The sequence below is a fragment of the Desmodus rotundus genome, chromosome 4 (assembly GCF_022682495.2).
Source record: "Desmodus rotundus isolate HL8 chromosome 4, HLdesRot8A.1, whole genome shotgun sequence".
In the NCBI taxonomy this organism is placed as follows: Eukaryota; Metazoa; Chordata; class Mammalia; order Chiroptera; family Phyllostomidae; genus Desmodus; species Desmodus rotundus.
Window position 1 is genome coordinate 152046899 of NC_071390.1, and position 21387 is coordinate 152068285.

General features: G+C 40.6%; 1 protein-coding gene across 2 annotated transcripts in view; it reads left to right on the forward strand.

Moving 5' to 3' along the window:
* TEC (tec protein tyrosine kinase) overlaps window positions 1-21387 on the forward strand; it is a 111000-nt gene that overhangs the window by 4906 nt on the left and 84707 nt on the right. Inside the window, exon 1 of one of the 2 annotated variants that reach the window (XM_053923205.2) lies at window positions 8969-9115. The exons of the other annotated variant lie outside the window; for it this stretch is intronic. Within the exon in view, the coding sequence (XP_053779180.1) occupies window positions 9068-9115 (48 nt within the window). The 5' untranslated portion in view covers window positions 8969-9067. Of the gene's footprint in view, window positions 1-8968; window positions 9116-21387 lie in introns of those variants that run through there. 2 annotated transcript variants of the gene reach the window in all.

Here is a 21387-nt window from a genome sequence, read left to right on the forward strand (position 1 = left end):
AGCTCTCACCCGGCTTTCAGTTACTTCCCCTGCTACCCACAAGCAAATTGGGTCCTTCTGGTGCTGATTCTTGGGTGGGTGGGGTACATTCTAGGACCCTATGGGTCTCTCCAATGAACTCTCCTATGAGGCTGGGTATTTCTCCCACTGCCACAACCCCCACTGATTTTTACAACCAGAGGTTTTGTGGATTTAGTTTTCTGTGCTGGAACCCTGCGTTGTGTTGTCTGTCTTACTCCCCAGTTGTACCTCCCAGCTTATCTGCACACGAGTGTGGGACTGCCTGGTCCACTAGCCACCACCTCATGCAGCCCTGTCTGTTGCCTTGCCATGTGTCTTCTCCCACCTGGATGCCCATCTCCTCCCCTCCTACCAGTCTGGATGAATGTTTCTTCTTTAACTCCTTGGTGGTAGGACTTCCATACAGTTTGATTTTCTGGCAGTTCTGGTTGTTTTTTGTTTTTAAATTTGTTGTCCTTCTTTGGGTTGTGTGAGGAAGCAAAGTGTATCCACCTACGCCTCCATCTTGACCGGAAGTGCCTATATTCTTGATTAGACTTTCACTTCACTTTGTGTAGACTGAAGCATAGAGCACTCAATTTAATATTCTTTCTTATTATTTAGAAATATTTTTCATTGAAAATGTTCTTGAAAGGACAACAAATATATTATTATTTTATTTTTCCATCCATATAGTTCTTCTTAACATAGTGTTGTGACTGTGTTGGTTTTTATGGCTAAGAGTGGTGTTTGGAGGCTGGAGGGAAGGTGTGCTCATTACTTTGTTTACTCTGGTGGGTTTTATGTTTTTAAAGGAGGAAGACCTCTTTGGATTTCAGCACTATATACATACTTACTTTTGGAACTATATGTCATTTATTTTTTAATTTAAAAGCTTTTGAAATGCTTAGCTACATTGTATCAAAGTGACAGACTTTAAATTGTCATATACTATTTGAGATACTTATAATGTAGAATCCCTGTCAAACACCCCACCCCCTTTATCTTTAAATATTGTGAAGGTCTAGCCTGATTTAATAGGAAAAAATTTAACTTCTCTTTACCTTGAGCAGAGGTCCAACAATGTCTTTTCCTTAGTATTTCCTTGGAAACTCTCACATCCTCATGTATACCCCTGATATTATGTTTCAACCACCACTTGTGGGGTCTTCACATAATCACCACCAAAACGAGATTGTGGCTTTTTTTTTCTGACAAAGGAGTGATTTCAGAGTTTATTTTCCTGCAAATATAGTTTAAGCATGCAATAAACGTCATTTTTATCACTGGGAGTCTTTGTTTCACAGAAAGCAGTTGGCTTTCTTTCCTATTCTCTTGCTTTGAGTGATAGAAATGCTTGATCCTTTAACCATGCAGAGAACCAGAAATACAATTTAACTGAGTTATGAATCCTGTTAGATATGTAAATTTAGATATGCTCTTAAAATTTTTAAAGGATTGCCAGCTGGTTAAATGATCACATATTTAAACCACTTCTAGAAGCATTGCACTAAAGAATTCTTGTTCATAGGTTCTAGAGCTGTAGCTGAAAAAAGTTTTTTGGGCTCAGAGGCTGGTGACCCATCCTCCTGTCTTCCCCAGACTGAGGACAGATCTCTAGATGCCACTGAGATTCTCCAGTTCTCAGTGAGCTCTTTGGGCTCTCTCTGCCATCATTAAAAAATGTTGTTTTATAGAGTTTTATATGTTTACTGTTAAAAATGTAAGCAATACGGAAGCTTACGTGGAAGAAATTAAAACAACATCAAAATCATTCCAGAGAGAATCTTGGTGAACTTCCTCTCAGTTACCTCCATCATTGTTTGACTTTTCAAAAATCTTTACCAACTTTCTAGAAAATAATTAACATAAGGAGCATTGTGTGCAACTGTTTATGTAACTCCAAATTCTATTTTTTTACATATATGTATATGTGTATATATGTATAGGTCATTACTTTATGAGGTTATGAGTGCAGGCATAACGTTCTTTGGATACCATTATTTCATACAGGCTTTTTCTTGCAGGAATGATGGTCATTGGTAACAGTGAGGTGGTAGGCTGTCATGTTAATATGCAGTGGTGTTTTGAACCGCCTCCTAATTGCTGGACATGCAGGGTTGTTCCCCCACCCCAACTTTGTTTTTACTACGTAGTGTTAATATATATTTTTTCCTTTTGGGGGATTGTTTCCTTGGGTATGTTTCAAAATACCACTCTGGGGTTAAGGATTTCTAGCTTCTGTTGATCTTTGTCACAAGGACACAAAATAATAATTTGAAAAAGCTTACTACTTATGCAAAGTGATGGGTTTTTATTATGCTCTTTTTTTGACCTGTTAGGTCAACAGCATCTCTTGTGTGAAAACACAAGGTTTAGCTGAAGCTGTGGAAGCCGTGTTATGTATCCAGTTGTAAATAGGTCAGATAATGAAGCCAGGGTCATGTGACAGGTCCATTTGCAGAGGCTGCATTCTTGTTGATAATGTCTGGAGCTTCATTTCATTTTGTTGGATGTTAGGTAGGAAAAGTGTCCAGGGATTAGTAACAAGAGGTGGAGAGGTTGTTATGTTATCCGTGAGACTATATTTGACCTCAGTACCTTGTCTAATATTCACGAACCTTCCTGTGAGTGGGGAGGAGGGCGTTATAGGTCCCTAGGGAACTCCAGCCCTCCTACCCATTTCCCCATTCCTGGACTGCGAGAGGAAATAGAAGGCTCAGGGCAACCCGGCAATGTTAGGGAATTTTGCATTAATGTAATTTCTTGATAAAGAACCAGAGCAGAGTGAATTTCTATTCAGATTTCCCCCCTGTCATCTTTCTGTCTAATGTTTGAAGTCTGGGCTAGATTGCTAAGTCAGCTATTAACTGGTATTGTGTTGCCATGCCTCAGGTTTTCCATCTATTAAACAGAGCATAATGACACATGATTAACAGATCACTTCAGAAAGATTCACGGCCTAATGCTTATAAAAGGACTTTGAGCTTTTCTCAGAGGGTTTTATACACATTCATGAATAATGAGATGGCTTGCTCTGTTTGGCAAAGGGCTTCTATATTACACACATTTTATAGATGAGAAAAGTGAGCCTCATAGAGGATAATGGCTTGCTGAGAATCAGACGGTAAATTTAAGTAGTATCTATGGAGTTCGTCCTGAGCTTTGTGGAACAAGTGGGATCAAAAGTAAATTCTGCGTGACTGTTTATGTATTGGGAAGATGGACTTAACAGTTTTTAAGCAAAGGTACCATATTTTGCTGTGTATAATGCACTCCCATGTTTTTGGCCCAAACTTTCAGGAAAAAATCTTTCATTTTAATATTTTAATTCAAGTTTTTATTTATTTATATATAGAAACAAAACTGATTATTGTAATCCGGGATATTATTTTGCATATGGATATTGTTACTGCTTTCTAGAGTTATACTTTTAATGCTTAAGCATAGGTAAAAGAATTAAAAACATTTATAGATACAGAATTAGTATTACCCATGTATAATGCGCATCCTTATTTTTCCCCTCAAAAATTTAAATTTTGCTATTTCTTTGTAAGAAGGAATCATGTATGACAAATTTACTAAAGTATTTTTAAAAATATTTTACTTTTTAGAGAGAGGGGAAAGGAGGGAGAAAAATAGGGAGGGAAACATCAGTGTGTGGTTGCCTCTCACGTGGCCCCCATTGGGGACCTGGCCCACAACCCAGGCATGTGCCCTGACTAGGAATTGAACCAGCAACCCTTTGGTTTGCAGCCCACGCTCAATCCACTGAGCTACACCAGCTAGGGCAAATTTACTAAAGTAAATTTGGTGGGCATCCAGTTCTTTACTCAAGAAAGAGATTCAGATATTATTGTAAACTCTTAACTGAAGATGTTCGCTAAGTATATGACTTGCAATAACAAAAAGCTGATAATTCAGAAATGCCATCTTACCCCATTTGCGTGACATTTCAGTGTCTGAAATAGCTTCATCGGTGTACTTATAAGACATAATGGACTTAAGAGAAAGGCAACTATATTTATCAGTGGCACAGAAGATTGAGTAAAATACCCTCATGCAACTCTTCAGTCTAGAAAGATAAATGCTGAGAGACATATAGACAGGATGTGTCCTCTTATACTGGGGCCAACAGGGAGACCATGTATTTGTACCATCCTTATTCCCAAACAATGCCCCCCTTCCCTCAATAGTTAATGTTTATAGAGCACAGAAGATGTATGAGGCTCTGTGGAAGAGCCTTAAGCACCAGGAGATTTGGGGAGATTTGGTTAAGCAGTGGAGCCAGAGTCCAGATGACACAGTTGGTCTCCACAGGGTACTCTCAGAGCTCTACTGAGCTGTACTCTCTGACCACACTCCTCTCCTTTCCCTCTCTAATTTTCCCTCCTGGTAAACAGAGTCAAACAACTTAGAAGAAAATGGGAAGGTCTGCTTGAAACAAAACAAAAGCAGCTGTTCCTCTGGGTATCACTCCAAGATTTTATTTATTTATTTTTAGAGAATGGGAAAGGGAGGGAGAAAGAGAGGGACAGAAACATCAATGTCTGTTTGCCTCTCACACATCCCTTGCCGAGGACCCTGCCTGCAAGTCAGGCATGAGCCCTAGACTGCGAATTGAACCGGCGACACTTTGGTTCTCAGGCCTGTACTCAGTCCACTGAGCCACACCAGCCAGGGCCCCTTAACCCTTTTGATCTAAGATGTCTTCATAGCAGCACTGTCAAATAGAAATATTCTGTGTGTCAGATATATAATTTATAAATTTCTAGGAGGCACATTAAAAAGGCAAAGTGCGACAGGTGAAATTAATTTTAATATTGTTTTTTATAATCCAGTATGTAAAAATATTATAATTTCATGTAATGAAATTAATGAGATATCAGAAGCAACTCAGGATACGAACAGTACAAGACAGTGCAATGCAGAATAATATCACATGCAGGGCAGTGGGTAAAATGAAATCTAGTCCAACCAAACAATAAACTTGTGGCTAATGGAAAAGTGTATTATTTCATTTTTACATTTAAAATTAAAATTAATTAAAAGTAAATAAAATTTTAGTTCTTCCATTGCACTAGCTAGATTTCCAGCCCAGTAGCTATCTGTGGTAAGTGGCTACCAAACTGAAGAGCGCAACTCTACAGCGAAAGTTATTATTCTCTCCTGGCGCACCCCCTCTCTCGAGCACACCCATGCCTTTTCTCCTCTCCTTCCCGCAGGCCTGGTACCTCTGCTTTCCTTCTCCTAAACTCTAAGTCTCGGTAACTTGTTTCCTGAGCCCATACAGCCCAGCTGCCTCACTTCTTTCTACCTCTGGGACTTTCTAAATCAACTGTCTCATATAGTTTGAAATAAAAACTATGTTTTTTTTAATAAACATAAAAATGTTGTTTTTATCATAAAAATAAACAGAAAAATTTTATTCTCTGTTTCCAAAAGCCCAGCAACTCCCAGACACTCCATCAGCACCCCTAATTTCCCTTAACCTCCATCTCATCTTCCCTGCCTGTGCCCAGGGCTACCACATACAGCTGTACACTGCAAAACTCTGGGATGTCATTCACATCGTACATGTAGTAGCTTTGTTTACTGACTGTGACTTTTTGTTGAAGATGGAAGTAAAGTTTTCAAAGGGAGAGATACTTTTTCCTAATTCATGCAAAGGCATTTGGGTGGGGGTGATTGTAGCCCTTCTGTTGCTATCATTCCAACAGGTGGGCGTAGGCATTGTTCTCTTGCACACTCGGCCCCTTCCCAGTGCCCACAGTCTGTGCTTAAAAGTAATGAAGCAGCTTTAGTCAACCTCTCCTCCCCCCAACCCAGTAACGTCACAAAGCTATAGTCACTCTTCATGGTAGTTTATCTTGGAGCCATATGTCTTATTCATAATTGTATCCCTAGTTCCTGACACACAATAGATGCCTACCGCACTTACTGATTTGTATCAGTGTTCACTCAGGCCCCTGTGCTGTGTTCTCCGTTGCCCTTAATGACACTTGGCCCAGGGCGGATGTATCCAAATGCTGGCGTGGCTCTCTTTCCCTGAGTCTCCCTTCATGTGATACCCTTGTTCTGAATAAAAATAATTGTCATTATTGTTATTATTGCTAATAATAGCTACCACTTATTGATCCCTTTGTGTCAAGCATTATGCCCAGCAATTTTTGTGCATTATTTCATTTTATCGTTCCAGACATCTCTAGGAGCTAGGTACTATATTATCCCCATTTTATAAGGAGGAAACTGAGGCACTGAGCAATTAAGTGATTTACCTGAGGTCACACAGCTAGTGTCTAAGTTGAAATTTAAAACCAGTTCTGTCGGACTTCAAAGCCCTTTTGTACTTTAAATAGCAGGAGAGGGCTTCTCTTTTGGTATCTGGAACCTGACTGACAAGTGGTCGACCACACTGTAGTGGAATTATTATTTACCCAGACTCTTTCCTTTGGGGAACTTCTCCATCCCAGTTCATGTAGTTTGGGTGGGGCATATGATAACCCATGGTCATGTGACCTAGCTTTAGCCTATCTGGGAAGTGCTTCCACCTGACCAAGTGATTGGTTCTGAGATTAGCACATGACCCAGGCTCACTCGGTCAGGATCCTTTTCTGCTCCAGTTTAGGAAAGGGGGCATTCTTTTCCCCTGTTTTTTTTTTTTTTTTTTGCTGCTAGCGTGATGTAACCTGGAGCTCCTGGTGGCCGTCTTTGCCTGCTACATGCAGGAAGCTGTTGGAAGGAGAGAATGAAGGAGGCCAGCACAGGGTGAGAAGCAGCAATAAGTGGTGGTGAGAACCCAGGCACCATCATGTGAACCCCAGGATTCAGGTGTGCCTGAAGCATTCCAGGACTTCTCTGTTATGGGAGCCCGTGCATTCCTTTTGTTATCGTCTGCTTCAGTCTAGTTACAGTATTTGCAAGGAAAGAGCTTGCCTAACATACAGACTTTTCAGAAGATGAGTATTTCTGTGTTGGATTCCACATCACCCTTCTCTATCTACTTTTGGGTGAGCCTTACTCCTTCTCGTGCCTTGGTGCCTGCTGTTGCCTGCACTGTGCCTAAAGGCCTTAGATCCCCGTAGACTATTCATGTTTGACTTGCTTCCTCTTTTTTAGGGCTGTGAGTTTTGCCCTAGTGAAAGGAGATGCCACACCCAACCCCTCCTCACCAGTCCCTCCACCCTTACCATCAGGGCACAGCCCACACACTAGGATCAGAATTATGCAATGAGCACTGGAGAAATCTGTTCTTCATAGACATTAGAAAAATTACTCACCGACCTGCTTTTGAATACTGATCAAAAACTGTCGAATGCCTAACTCATCTGGCCTCTGACACCATCTGGGATCTCAGCCAGCTTTGGCCAGGGCTTTGCCGCTAATCCCCCGTTTCTTGGCTCCCAGCCTTTCTGATCAGCTGTCTCCTGCTGTACTCTCAACTTTCCTATGATTCTGAACTTCCATGCTTCTACTGGCTTCCTTCCAAATCTTTCCGGGGGCCCTCTGAGGGCATTGTTCCATTGTGAATCAACTCTCCCACACCCCCCAACCTCCTCACAGAATGAGAACACTCCCTTCTCTGCAGCTCTCTCTCGGCCATGGCCTTTGCCTGGCTTCCCTGTGCTGCCTGCAAGTAATGCAGAAACCCTTTCTTCTTTAGAGTTCAAGCCATTCATGCAAATGGCCTCCTGGTTTCTCCTTTTGCCACCGTCCTCTTGGTTATCATGCCTGGTTCCTAGTCTCCTCTCCCAACTCTGCAATCTCTGCACCCATACGACTGACTTTATATGTCTGAGATAAGTTGTGCAATTGCCTGGGAGTGGTTAAAGGGACTAGTTAATTGTGGCAGGAGTGGAAAATAAGGGACGCTTCATAAAAGAGCTGACCTGTGATCAGGACCTTAAACAATGAATAGGATTTCAACAGGTGCTCTTCCAGGCAGAGAGAACAACTCAAGGAAAGGCATGGACATATGAACATGTTCATGTGTTTACTTGCTTGAACACTTGGAAATAGTGGTGGGAAAAGAAGAGGGAGCCCAGATGGGATATGACATGATTACATTTACTTAAAATTAAGGAATGGTCCTAAGGAGGGTTCAGTGTGGAGCATGCAAACGGAGAAACAGACTTGAAAAGGAGAAAAGGGCGAAGTACTTTGCAAACTTTTCAGAGGTGGGATGATACTGTAAATGACAAGACTGAAACTTTGTTGGGTTGATTATAAAGGAAGGGGAGTAATTAAAGCAGTGTAAGAAAATTAATAATAAGACTCCAGAAGCAGAGAGAATGGGAAACGGAAGAATCAGTTCGAGGAACTGCAGAGCAAACTGGTTATGAGGGGGCAGGGAGCGGAGTGGAGAAACCAGGGAAGACACCTGCTGCTTAGGAGATAGGAGAGATTGAGGCCCTGCCCGGTGAGAGGGGATTCGAAGGATGCTGGGAGAAAAGAGATGCATACTAGATATGAATCAAATTAGTTGGCCTTTTAATTACCTTATGCATAAAGAGTAAGGTAACTTTATTTCATCATGGTAAAAATGACTTAAATTATGTAATTTTAAGATATTTCTCAAACTCTTTTATAGAATTCTACAACTCTCGGAGATGTTAATAAGGTTCCGGGGAAATAGAAAGTCCTATGCTCAAATAAGTTTGGGAAGCACTGCATTCTGTACGATTCCCAGAGTCTGGATCCATGTATTAAAGCCGCAGAAATGCACACAAGAAACCAGTTTGGTATTGCTTAACCCAGCTTTTTCCAAATGCATGTGCTCACTGATTCAGCAAGCATGTGGTAAGCAGATCCTGTGATAGTATGTTTTTGGCACTGTGCTAGGTCCTACAGTAGAGAATAAAGTCAGCCAGTGTCCTTGCCTTTATGAGATTACAGTCTGGTATCATCTGACGGGTTCTGAGAAACAGTTTGGGAAACCTTGACTTCAGGCGTTTAGATCTTCCTGTTTTTGCTCTGGCATGGAATGGAGTGACCGTCTGCCTGCCTGTCTCTGTGTCTCTGCCTCCGGTGTGTCCGTGTTACACCTGTACCTTCACCTCTGCGAAGAATGTTTTCTGCACCTCCTGCCTTTGGCACAGACAGAACTGATGACAAGGTAACTTTCCAGTCTGGGAAGTTGGTGACTTGCCTAAGGTCACCCAGCTAGTTAGGGGCAGAACCAGAGCCAGAACTCAGCTCATTTGGTTGTAGGCCCTATACATATTCCACTTTGGTGAGAAGGGACAATTTTGAAATGCTTGAATATTTAAAAAATATTTGGTAGAGTCAACAGTTTGAGTATGATACTATAGATTGTGTCAATATTATCAATATTAGTAGGGTTGACTTAAGTGTCACCACCACCACCATTGTCATCAGTCATGCTGAGTGATTACTCTGATCCATGCTAAGCACTTTATGTGTATTTTCTTATTTAATTTTTACAACTCTGTGAAGAAGGAAGTATTACCTCATGTTAAAGAGGAGGAGGCAAGCTCAGAGATTGAGTGGTGTGTCTGTGTTTACACAGCTAGGAAGGAGCTGAGCAGAGCTTCCACTGTGGGCTGTTTTCAGGATTCAGGCTCTTAACTTCATTTTGTAATAGAAACATTTCCTTTGCTTCTAGACTTCCCTCTCCGAATTTGTCTTCTCATTTCTCCCTTGCCATTTCAACTTGCCTGACTCCTTCTCCTTTGTAAAAACCTGATCTCAGAAAGGATCTGATCATTCATTTATTCCAGGGGTCCCCAACCCCCAGGCCACAGACCAGTAGCGGTCTGTCACCTGTCTGGAGCCCGGCTGCACAGCAGGCGGCGTGCAGCAGGCCAGCGAGCAAAGCTTCACCTGTATTACCCCCTGAGCTCCACCTGCTGTCTCCCGACCCCGTCTGTGGAAAAACTGTCTTCCATGAAACCGGTCCCTGGTTCCAGAAAAGGTTGGGGGCCTCGGATTTATTCTATGAGTCAGGTATCATTCATCAAATATTTAAGGAGTACCTGCTACGGGAAGAAATTGTTTTGGGAGCTGAGGGTGCAGGAGTGAATACACAGACGAGGTTCCTGGTTATGTGGAATTCGTAATCAGTGGAGAGAGCATGTGATAGAAAAAAATCCAGAAAAATGTCATGTAGGGATAAATATCATGCAAAAAATTAAAATAGGAATCTGAGAGTGACTGGTTAGCTACTTTATTTATTTAAATTTATTGGGGTGACATCGTTTAATAAGATTATATAGGTTTCAAGGGTACATTTCTATGATACATGATCTGCATATTGCACTGTGTGCCCACCACCCAAAGTCAAATCTTCTGTCGTCATCTGACTTTGGCCCCTTTTACCTTTTACTACTGCCCTGTCCCCTTCCCACTGGTAACCACAGTACTGTTGTCTGTGTCCATGAGGTTTTGTTTGTGGTTTTTCTCATTTGTTCATTTGTTGCTTTCAGTTTTATATCCTACGTATGAGGAGTGTCGCACATAGCAGTATTTCCCCTTCTCTCGTGGCTGAGTAGTGTTCCACTGTGTATATCCACCACTTCTTCCGTATCTAGTTATCGACTGAAGGACACTTCTGTGGTTTCCATGTCTTGGCTGCCATGGATAATGCTGCAGTAAACCTAGAGGTGCACCTATGTTTGCGATAAATGTTTTCAGATTTTTTGGGTAGATGCACAGAAGAGGGGTCGTTGGGTCATATGGTGAATCTATTCTTAATTTTTTTGAGGTGCCCCCTGCTGTTTTCCACAGTGGCTAAGCCAGTTTACACTCCCACCAGCAGTGGACGAGGGTTCCTTTTTCTCCACACCAGTTGTCTATTTAGATTGGGTAGTCAACAGAGGGCCTTTTTGCAAAAGTGAGAGTTAAGCTGAAATTTGAGTTATAAGAAGGTGTGGTTAGAGAGAGGGCTAGAAAGACCAGGTGAAATAATGACTTTCTAGGTAGAGGAAACATCACGTGCAGTGACCCCACCATGCCATGAATTTGCCATGTTTGAAGAAGTAGGAGAAAGCTGGTATGTTTGAGTGAGTGGGCCAATGGGAGAGTGGTACTAGATGTATTTGGACAAGTAAGTGGCGTCCTAGGTTACAAAGACTGGGTGTTAGTCTAAGGCAGCAAAACCATTGGAGGGTTTAAGCAGGACTTAGGACATGAAATGATTTATGTTTTTGTAAGTTTGTGTGGATTGATGAATGAGGAAAGGATTATAAGAATTTAAGGAGCCCTGGCTGGTATGGCTCAGTGGACTGAGTGCCATCCTGTGAACCAAAGAGTTGCTGGTTGTGAACCAAAGAGTTCCACATGCCTGGGTTGTGGACCAGGCCCCGAGTAGGAGTTGTGCAAGAGACAACCACACATTGACGTTTCTCTCTCTCTCTCTCCCTTCCTTTCCCTCTCTCTAAAAATAAATAAATAAAATATTTAAAAAAGAAGGAAAGAAATAGTGAGATTTATCAGGAGGATATTGGAATAGTCCTGACAAGGGATGATGGTGGCTGTTATTTGTTAACTGCCCCAGTAGTGCCAAGTGACAGACTTCTCCATAAACTCAGTGGCATACAGAGATAAGGATTTATTTTTGCTCGTGAGTTAAAGGGATGTCTGGGGAGTTCTACCAATCTGGGTCAGGCTCAGCTGATTGTGACCGGCCTTGCCAATGTGTCTGTAATCACCTGTGGGCTCTGTAATGTCGCCTGGGTTCTCTGATGTGGTTCAGGGGCCAGCTGGCTGTCGACTGTCTAGGATGGCCTCAGCTGAGATGGCTAAGACAATTCTGCTATCCTCTGTATTTATGTTATATCCCCTTTTTAGGCTAGCCTGGTCATATTCTCATGCTGATCACAAAGAAGTAAGAGAGGAAGTAGAAACAAGCAAGAGATTTTTAAGCCTTAGCTTGTGTCAAGTTTGTTGCTATCTCATTGGTCAAAGCAAGTTACACGGTACACCCACTGTAAGTGTGGGAGGACATCGATAAAGGGCAGGAATAAAGAGAGGTGTGAAAAAAAGCAGGGAGGTATGAAAAGTCAGGGCCACTAGTGCAATAAAACTATTGTACTAATGGGACGAGAATGAAGTAGAGACTTGAATATTAAGATTTAGAGTATTTTGGAAGTACAGTCAGAAGAATGTGCTCGTGGGTTAGATTTGAGGTATGAGAGAGAAGAATGAATCAAAGATAATTCAAAATTTTGGCTGAGCATGTAGAGAGGTGGTGACACCATATAGTCAGATGGCAAAGAATAGGTAAAGAGCAAGTTTTAGAGGCGTTTCTAGAGTTCTATTTCAGCCATGTTATGTTTGAGATACCTGTTAGACATTCAAATGGAGATGCTAGTTTTGCAATTGGATGTGTAAATCTGAGGTTCTTGGAGACAGGGCTGAAGATGTAGATTTCTTCATCAACATCCAACCTGTGGATGGTATTTCAAGCCATGGAAGTGGATGAGGCCACCCCTGAGAAGAATGTACAAATAAAGAAGCAAAGCAAGCCCAGGGACACACCCGTGTTTAGAAGTAAAGCAGAAAAATAGAAGCCAGCAGAGCGGACTGAGAAGATAATATACAGCCTCTAAGATGGGAGAGAAATCCAGGAAACTGGTGTCACAGAGAACCAAGAAAAGTTAAGCATTTCAAAGAGAATGGTCAGTTGTGTTAAACACTGTGGGAGGTCAAGTAAGATAACAACTGAGAAGTGATCACTGGGTTTGGCCACAAGGAGGTTCTTGGTGACCCTGACAAATGCAGTCTTAATGGAATGCGTGAGCTAGCAGCGCAACTGGTGGGTTAGAGGAGAGCACTGTTGAGAAATAGAGACTGCAACCCTAATCCCATTTTTCAAGAACTTGTGTTATAAAGCGAAACCAAAAGGACATGGCATTTGGAGGTGAATGTGGGTCAAGGGGATGGGAATGAAAATGATGCTACTGTGCCAAAGGGGGCGATCCAGTAGAGAGGGATCAGGTGCGTTGAAGAGAGGGGGAAACTGCAGGCCAGAACTGTTTGAGATGGCAAGAGAGGATGGGATAGAGAGTTAAAAATAGACTAGTCTGCATATTACCTACTTGAGAGGTAGTTGCACTCTATATTGTATTTCTAATTTTGAATGAAAGCGTATATCCACTATTGGAATAGTTTCAACCGCTGGCCAGGGTTGGGCCACGCAGGAGTTCTGTTGTCACGCTGGGCAGATTGAGCGCTGCTGTGCTAGGCTCACTCAGCTACTACTGAGAAGAAGATACCTCTGGGGAACTATTCTGCTCTGCAGGTGGTGCTTAGTGTTTCTTATGATGATGGTGAAACTGGTAAGTTCAGTTTCTTAGATTTTGATATGGAGAGCAAGTTGGGCAGGTCCTGAGCAGAGCTAAGGGAATATGAATTAATGTGCCACTTCCTTGCTCAGGTTCTTACACCAGTGTGACTCGATGTTGTGATCAGTATAAAGCACCTGTTGCACCCAGCAATGCAGCTATCATTTTTGCATAGACTAGCAGACTAGCAGACGTTAGGATGATTGCTAATGTCATTCAGTGAATCCTAGAGAAGGCACAGGTTCAGATGAATGATAGGAATTTTGCTTTTTATGCTGTGTCAGCCAGGGTAACTTCCATTTTAAAGTGGAATGTAAAGCAAATATATTAAATACGTGGTAATTTAAAAGGTATGTTGTGTAAGTCCAGGTGTACATTTGGTGGCATTTAAGTAACTATATTTATCAACCCTCTGGGGCATGTGTTCTGTATAGTGGGTAAGAGTGGTGGGTGGAAAAATGCAGTACCCTGTCTTGACAGTCTTGGAAGATTTTTGTTCAGTTGCTTTGAATTTGCTTTGCTATTTTATTCCTTTCAAATATGTGTCTATTTGGGCAATTCATGTTGTGAACTGAGAATCACATCTGTGGCAGAGGAGAGAGAGAGGGAGAGAGCGAGAGAGAGAGAGAGAGAGAGAGAGAGAGAGAGAGAGTCTCCAGTGGGGCCTGTGTCCCCTGTGGAATATTCAAGGTGAATTTTGACTAGATTCGGTTTTTGCCTATTGAGCTGATGTGAGAACCAATCCTCACGTACACTTGGGTTCCACTCCAGTTTTTCTGCCTTTTGTTTTCTAGTTTCTCTTTTTGCTTTTAATTCTCATCTGTATACTTTTTATGTGTTGTACATGTATTTTTTCTTAAATTTCTTTTATTGAAATAAATTTAGGTAACATAAAATTCACCATTGGAACTATTTTGAAGAGTCCAATCTGGTAGTTTTTAGTACATTTACAGGGTTGTGCAGCCATCACCACTACTAGTTCCAGAAGACTTGTGTCCCTCCAAAAAAGAAACTCCACCACCCCCAATTGTCTTTTCATTCCATCCAAACAATTGGACTGGAAATGGTGAAAAGATGATGAGTGGAGAACAGGAAACACTTAAGTGAAAAAAGAAGGTAGACAGGAATTAAAGATGAATGAAATGAGGATAGGATGGTTAAGAATGATACAGTATAGATAATTTTTTAGCCTGATACAGTCCCGTTCATTTATTTTTGCCTTTAATTCCCTTGCCTTTGGGGTCAAATTCATAAAATCTTCTCTAAGACCAAGGTCCGTAAGTTTAGTTCCTCTGTTTTCTTCTATGTAATTTATTGTTTCAGATCTTATATTTGGGTCTTCGATCCATTTTGAATTAATTTTTGAACATGGGGGCAAACTGTATTCTAGTTTCATCTTTTGCATGTGGCTTTCCAATTTTCCCAGCACCATTTATTGACGAGGCTTTCTTTTCTCCATTGTATGTTTTTGGCTCCTTTATCAAAAATGATTTGCCCGTATATGTGGTTTTATTTCTGAACTCTCAGTTCTATTCTATTGGTCTATGCATCTGTTATCCTGCCAATACCATTCTGTTTTGATTATTGTTGCTCTGTAGTATTGAATATAATTGGAAGTGAGGGAGTGTGATACTTCTGGCTGTACTCTTTTTTCTCAGGACTGCTTTGGCTATTTGGGGTCTTTTGTGGTTCTGTACTAATCTAATGGTTTTTTGTTCTGTGTCTTTGAAAATGTCACTGGAATTTTGATGGGGATTGCATTAAATCTGTAAATTGCTTTGGGTACTATGGACATTTTAACTATGTTGCTTATTCCAATCCATGAGCATGGAATATCTTCCCATTCCATTGTGTCTTTTTCAATCTCTTTTAATAATGCTTTGTAGTTTTCAGTATGTAGGTCTTTCACATTCTTTGTTAAATTCATTCCTAGGTATTTTATTCTTTTTGTTGCAATTGCAAAAGGAATTGGGTTTCCTCACCATTTTTTCCTGAAATTTCATTGTTAGTATATAGGGAAACAAGGGATTTTTGTACACCGATTTTTTGTCCTGCAACTTTACTGTATTTGTTTATTGCTTCTAATAGTTTTTTGGTGAAGTCTTTAAGGTTTTCTATATAAGGAATCATGTCATCTGCAAAAACTGACACTTCTTCATTCCCAATTTGGATGCCTTTTATTTCTTTTTCTTGCCTGATTACTCTGGGAAGAGAATCTGCCAACCAAACAAAAACACATCCAACCTAATGGTAGAAGATATTTGCAAGCAACAGTTCCAACATGAGGTTAATATCCAAAATATATAAAGAACTCATATAACTCAACACCAAAAAAACAAACAATCTAATTAAAAATTAAAGAATGGACAGGACTTGAATAGACACTTCTAAGAAGACATACAAGTGGCCAACAAATAGGTGAAAAGATGCTCAACTTCACTAGCTATTAGGGAAATGCAGATCAAAACCATAATGAGATGCCCCCTCACACCTGTCACAATGGCTGTGGTCAAGAAGACAGGTAAGAACAAGTGTAGGAGAGGCTGTGGAGAAAAAGGAACCCACATTCACTGCTGGTGGGAATGTAAACTGGTACAGCCACTATGGAAAACAGTATGGCAGTTCCTTGAAACATTAAGAATAGAGTTACCATTTGACCCAGCAATCCCTCTTCTTGGTATCTACCCCCCAAAATTGAAAACATTTATTCTCAAAGGTATGTGCACCCCTATTCTCATTGCAGCATTATTCACGGTGGCCAGGACATAGAAACAAGCAAAGTGCCCTTAGTTAGATGATTGGATGAAGAACATGTGGTACACCTACAATGGAATACTGCTCAGCCATAAGAAAATATGAAATACTGCTGTTTGTGACAATAGGGATAGACCTGGAGAATATCATGGTTAGTGAAATGTCAGTCAGAGAAAGCTAAGAACCATATGATTTCATTCATATGTGGGATGTAAAATGAAACCCATAGACACAGACAACAGTGTGGTGGTTACCGGGGGGAAAGGGAGGGGAAGATAGTAAAGGGTCTGTATCGGGGGCCAAATATAAGGTGACGGAAGATGATCTGACTTCGGGTGGTGGGCACACGATGCACTGCACAGATCGTGTATGTTGGAAATGTACACCTGACACCTATATAATACTATTAACCCCGTCACCCTAATGAATTCAATTCAAAGAAATCTTTATATAAAAATATATACACATAAAAAGGATATAGTATATGTACCAGTTATCTATTGCTATGTAACACACCACCCACGCACAATAAGAACCACCATTTTATCACACCCGTGGCATCTTTAAGTTAAGAATTGGACAGCACAAGGCGTCTACCCCACAATGTCTGTGCCCTTATCTTGGAAATCTTGATAGCTGGGAGTGACTCAGACCACTGGGGACTGGAATCACCTGAAAGTTTTCTCCCTTATATGTCTAGCTCCTAGGCTGGGGTGATCTGAAGGCTGGGCTTAGCTGGGATTCTCTGCTAGAACACCTATATGTGGCTTTTCCATTTGGTGGGAGCTTCTCTCACTGCGGTAGCTGGGTTCTAAGAGGGACTGTGGAAGGAGTGAGAGCCCAAAAGGACTAGGCAGGAGCTACTTGGCCTTTTCTGACCTAGGCTCAGAGGTCACGTGGCATCCCTTCTGCTGTACTGTATTAGTCAAAGGTGTCAAAAGCCCACTCAGATTCAAGGGGAGGAGATGTGGACCCTGTCTCTAATGGAGGAGTGTTAAAGAATTTGCATGTATTTAAAAAAACAGAGCATTGCTGTCATAAATGGGCCAGACAATGGCAATGATGGGTAGAGCAAAGACTTGGAAAGTATGTTACCGATTTACTTCATTAGAGATAGGACATAAGGAAAAGGCCACTGGGTGTTCCCCAAACAGTTAGATAGATCGTGGCTTCTAGCCATGATGCTTTTTTAATGTAGTTTATAATTTTTATTTGTTACAAGTGATGTGTGAGAATGTTTTCTATGGAATTAGTATTTTTATCAGTTTTTTTTCCTTCTTAGAGATCAGGTATATAACACACGGCGTTCAGTTTGGGAAGTTCTTCAGCAACTGAGCTCCAGAAGCCTTAGAAGGGTAACTGTCTCTGGTCAAGTCTGCCTTCTTGTTTTAGTATGCACTGTCCTTTCAGTTGCGATGGTTACCTTCGGTCCTGTTTTTAATGAGTCTTTTATTAAAAGACTGCAATTTGAATATATTGCACTTTGCCTGACTGCCCACTGTGCTTTGGTACTTTGTTGATCTGTGCAGAATTATCTTTTTACTGTGCTGTAAACTTGAAAAGGAACTTCTTCTATGAAATTTGACCAGGAGAAAGGAAAGGAAATAAAGGGAAGAGAGGAGTTACAAAAAGGACGAATGTCCCATAGGCTGTGGTTTTATTTTTGGTTGCTAGAGACACATATTTCTGTTGGTCCAAGAAGAGATGGTATCACATGGCATTATTGTGTGGCTCAGTTGACTCAAGGAATCATTGGGAGAGCTTTCATGATGGGTTAGGTAAGGTGGTAATGACATCTTGAGGAAGACGTTGTTATAAAGGAGAGCTCACCCACCTTTTTTCTTCCTTTTACTTGTCTGCTTTGGTTCCCTTATCCCCCCTCCCTCCCTCGTCTTCCTCCTTTCACCTTTTCCATTCTCTTTCTCACTAGTTCCAAAGTGGTGGATGACAAGGACATGGAAGACCATTTAAAGGAAAACCCTGGAACATATTTGAAAGCTTTTTGTTATGGAAGATTTCAAGCAGAAAGAAAAATAGGACAGCATAATGAACCCTTGTATCCATCACTCAGCTTCAATAGTTATCAGTCAAGAACAATAACATTTTGTCTCTACGCCCACATACCCCTTACCAGCTTGCGAAGCAAATCACAAACATTATGTTATCCCTAATTTTTTCAGTATGTAGCTCTAAAGTGTAAGAACTCTTAAAAATACATCACAGTACCATTATCACACCCCCAAAACTCCAAAACAGCCAAGCACTATCTTAATATCATCAATTTTAATACAATCAAACAAATCTTATCCCAAAACCGTAATGTCATCAGTATGCAGACAGTTCTCAGGTTGCCACAGTGTCTCATACATATCAACTAGTTGAGATGTCTTGTAAGACTTTTTAAAAAATATTTTATTTTATTTTTAGACAAAGGGGAAGGGAAGGAGAAAGAGAGGGAGAGAAACATCTATGCATGGTTGCCCCTCATGTGCAGTGGGGCCACTGGAGACCTGGCCTGCAACCCAGGCATGCGCCCTGACTAGGAATCCAACCGGTGACCCTTTGGTTTGCAGGCCTGAGCCACACCAGCCAGTGCAAGACTGTTAAAATATATTGAATTCTCCTCAATCTCTCTTTTGATTCTTGGACTGTTTTGTTAAAAAGCTTTCTTATTCTGTAAAAAAAGTTGAATGCAATAATGATGTGGATTTTTTTTATTCCTGTAATGAAAAAATATGTTGACGCAGACAAATGTTTCTCATTAAAAACAATTTAGAATACTGCAGCCAAGGAACACATATTGGTATTTGATTATTTTATGTATAATCTCAAAATCACTTTATTTTCATGTTCTCTTCTAGTAGAAGTACTGAAAATTACTCACCTGAGATATTTGCTATTCATGCCTGTTTTTTACTGGTTATTGTCTCCCTTTGAAATAGCTTGCAGCAGAAAAAGAAATATTTGTTTTGTATATGAAATTCTCACATCTGTGGAGAGTTAGTGCCAGAATATTGTCACTTAAAGTGAATCTACTTAAATGTCATAGTAAGTAGGAAAAGAAAAGAAAAAGCCCAGGATGATTCAGACTTTATCCTGAAAGATAAAGTGAAAATATGTTTATTTTATCTCATATATGGCACCATTTAGATTATACTTGCTAACTCTTAGAACAAAGAGTGAATCAAGTGTTAATTATTTTATCGAGATAATTTTTCGGTTGGAAATGCATGATATGACTTTATTTCCTTCACTTCATTTAAATTTGTCAGCTCAGTCTAAAGAGGGACATTTTTCAAAAGCATTAGAAAGTTTTATCAGTTTCTGCAAGGATGTGTCTATTAGGTAGAGTGAAGGTTAAGCCACTATAACAAAGAGCCACTATATGACTCATTTCAAAAATAAGATAAAAGTGTGTTTCTTTCTTACAGTGTTGGTTAGCTGTGTAGGCTGATAGGGCCGCTTTGCTCCATGAAGTCATTGGAGGCCCAGGCTCCTGTTCCATTTTATTCCTCCTCCTCTTCCTTGGGCGATGCCTGGAATACATAAGGAAAGTGCTGGTGGGAAGGTAGAAAATGCTGTAAATTCAGGGAAAGTCATTTGTCTTTAAGCTGAAAATGATCTAGATATCATTTCTGCACGCATCCCTTTGACTTGTTAAGGAAAGAAACACTAGTTCAAAATGGAGTCACTTTTGTTAAGCCATGTCACCAAACCAAAACTTAATAACTAGCCTGATTGCGGTTTCAGACTCTCCCAGGAGTGGAGTTTCCTGATGGACACTTGTGAGATAATCTGCCCGATAAGACCCCTCCTTCCCCTTATGAAAGCTGTCCTTGCCTGAAACAATCCACTCTTTCAATTTCTTAGTCCTACACTTTTCGGGGGGGAGGGGAGGGGACTCAAAACCCTTTTATTTTGTACAACCCATTGGAGTGCTCTTTTGGTCGCTTGACGGGTTGCTGCCCAGTTTATGAATCACTTAATAAAGCCAATTAAATCTTCAAATACACTAAATTGAATTTTGTCCAGGAAGAAGGGGGGGTACGGTGGGGTGTGTGTGTGAGAGGGAGAGGGTAGAAAAGGGAGCAAAAAGCACACTTCCAGAGTATTATCTTAATATTTTAATTGTAAATCATTCTGTATTCTGTTTTGACACTTTTGTTGTTATTTTATTTTTTACTACCTAACTAACTGCAAGATTCTCATTTCCCAGTGGTGTTGAACGTGCTTGAGCAATTCCCCAGTGTCATTCTCATTTACATCTTGAAAATCTTCATCCTTTGAATATCTGCTGTTTCATTTCACCTGCATTGTTGACTGTTGCGTCTCTCATTCAGTGAGAGAATGGCCAGCGAAGCAGGACCTAGTAATGTGAAAGAGGCCTTTGTGGTCAGTTGATTAATGAACATTTTTATGTTATGATAACTTCTGCTTCTCTCTAGAACCACTTAACTATGAATCTCCTGTATAATAAGTATATTTGTTGATTCTTGGAAATATTGTACATGGTTTCTTTTCTAAAACTTTTTCCTCCATGTATTACCCTTTGAAACTCTTATTTCTTCCTTTTTAAAAATAATGAGGTCCCCATCCTGAATCGTAGCCAAAGACCACACAGGGCACCTGTGGTGTGAGACCCAAACCTGTGTTAATGTGTACCTGTCGTGTCTGTGTGTACACCTGTGTTACCCGGACAATAAGAAATGTTTCTTCTTAGTGCTCACCGCTCAGTCTATTTCCAGGCTCACTTGCCCCCTAGGCCAGTCCCCTGCCATATGGTACTGGGCTGGGGCCCAGGGACGATTACCAGGAGAGAGAGGTCAGCTGGCCTCTGTAACTTTGGTCTTTTGTCCCAAGATGTCTTCTCTTCTCTTTAGATGTCATTGGTACTGAGTGATGTTTTACTAGATATCTTTTTTAAAATAACTTTTTTGTTTTTCAATTACTGTTGACATATAATATTATACTAGTTTCAGGTCTACCACGTAGTGATTAGACATTGATATAATTTACAAAGTGATCACCCCAATAAATCTAGTACTCATCTGACACCATACATAGTTATTACGGTAATATTGACTGTACTCCCTATGCTGTACTTTATAGCCCTGTGACAGTTTTTATAAATGGCAGTTTGCACGTGTTAATTCTTTCCTCTTTTTACCCATGCGCCCAACCCCCATCAGGCAACCATCATTATGTTCTTTGTATCTATGAGTTTGTTTCTATTTTGTCTGTTCATTTATTTTGTTTTTTTTAGATTCTCTATATAAGGGAAGTCATATGGTATTTGTTTTTAACTGTCTGATTTATTTCACTGAACATA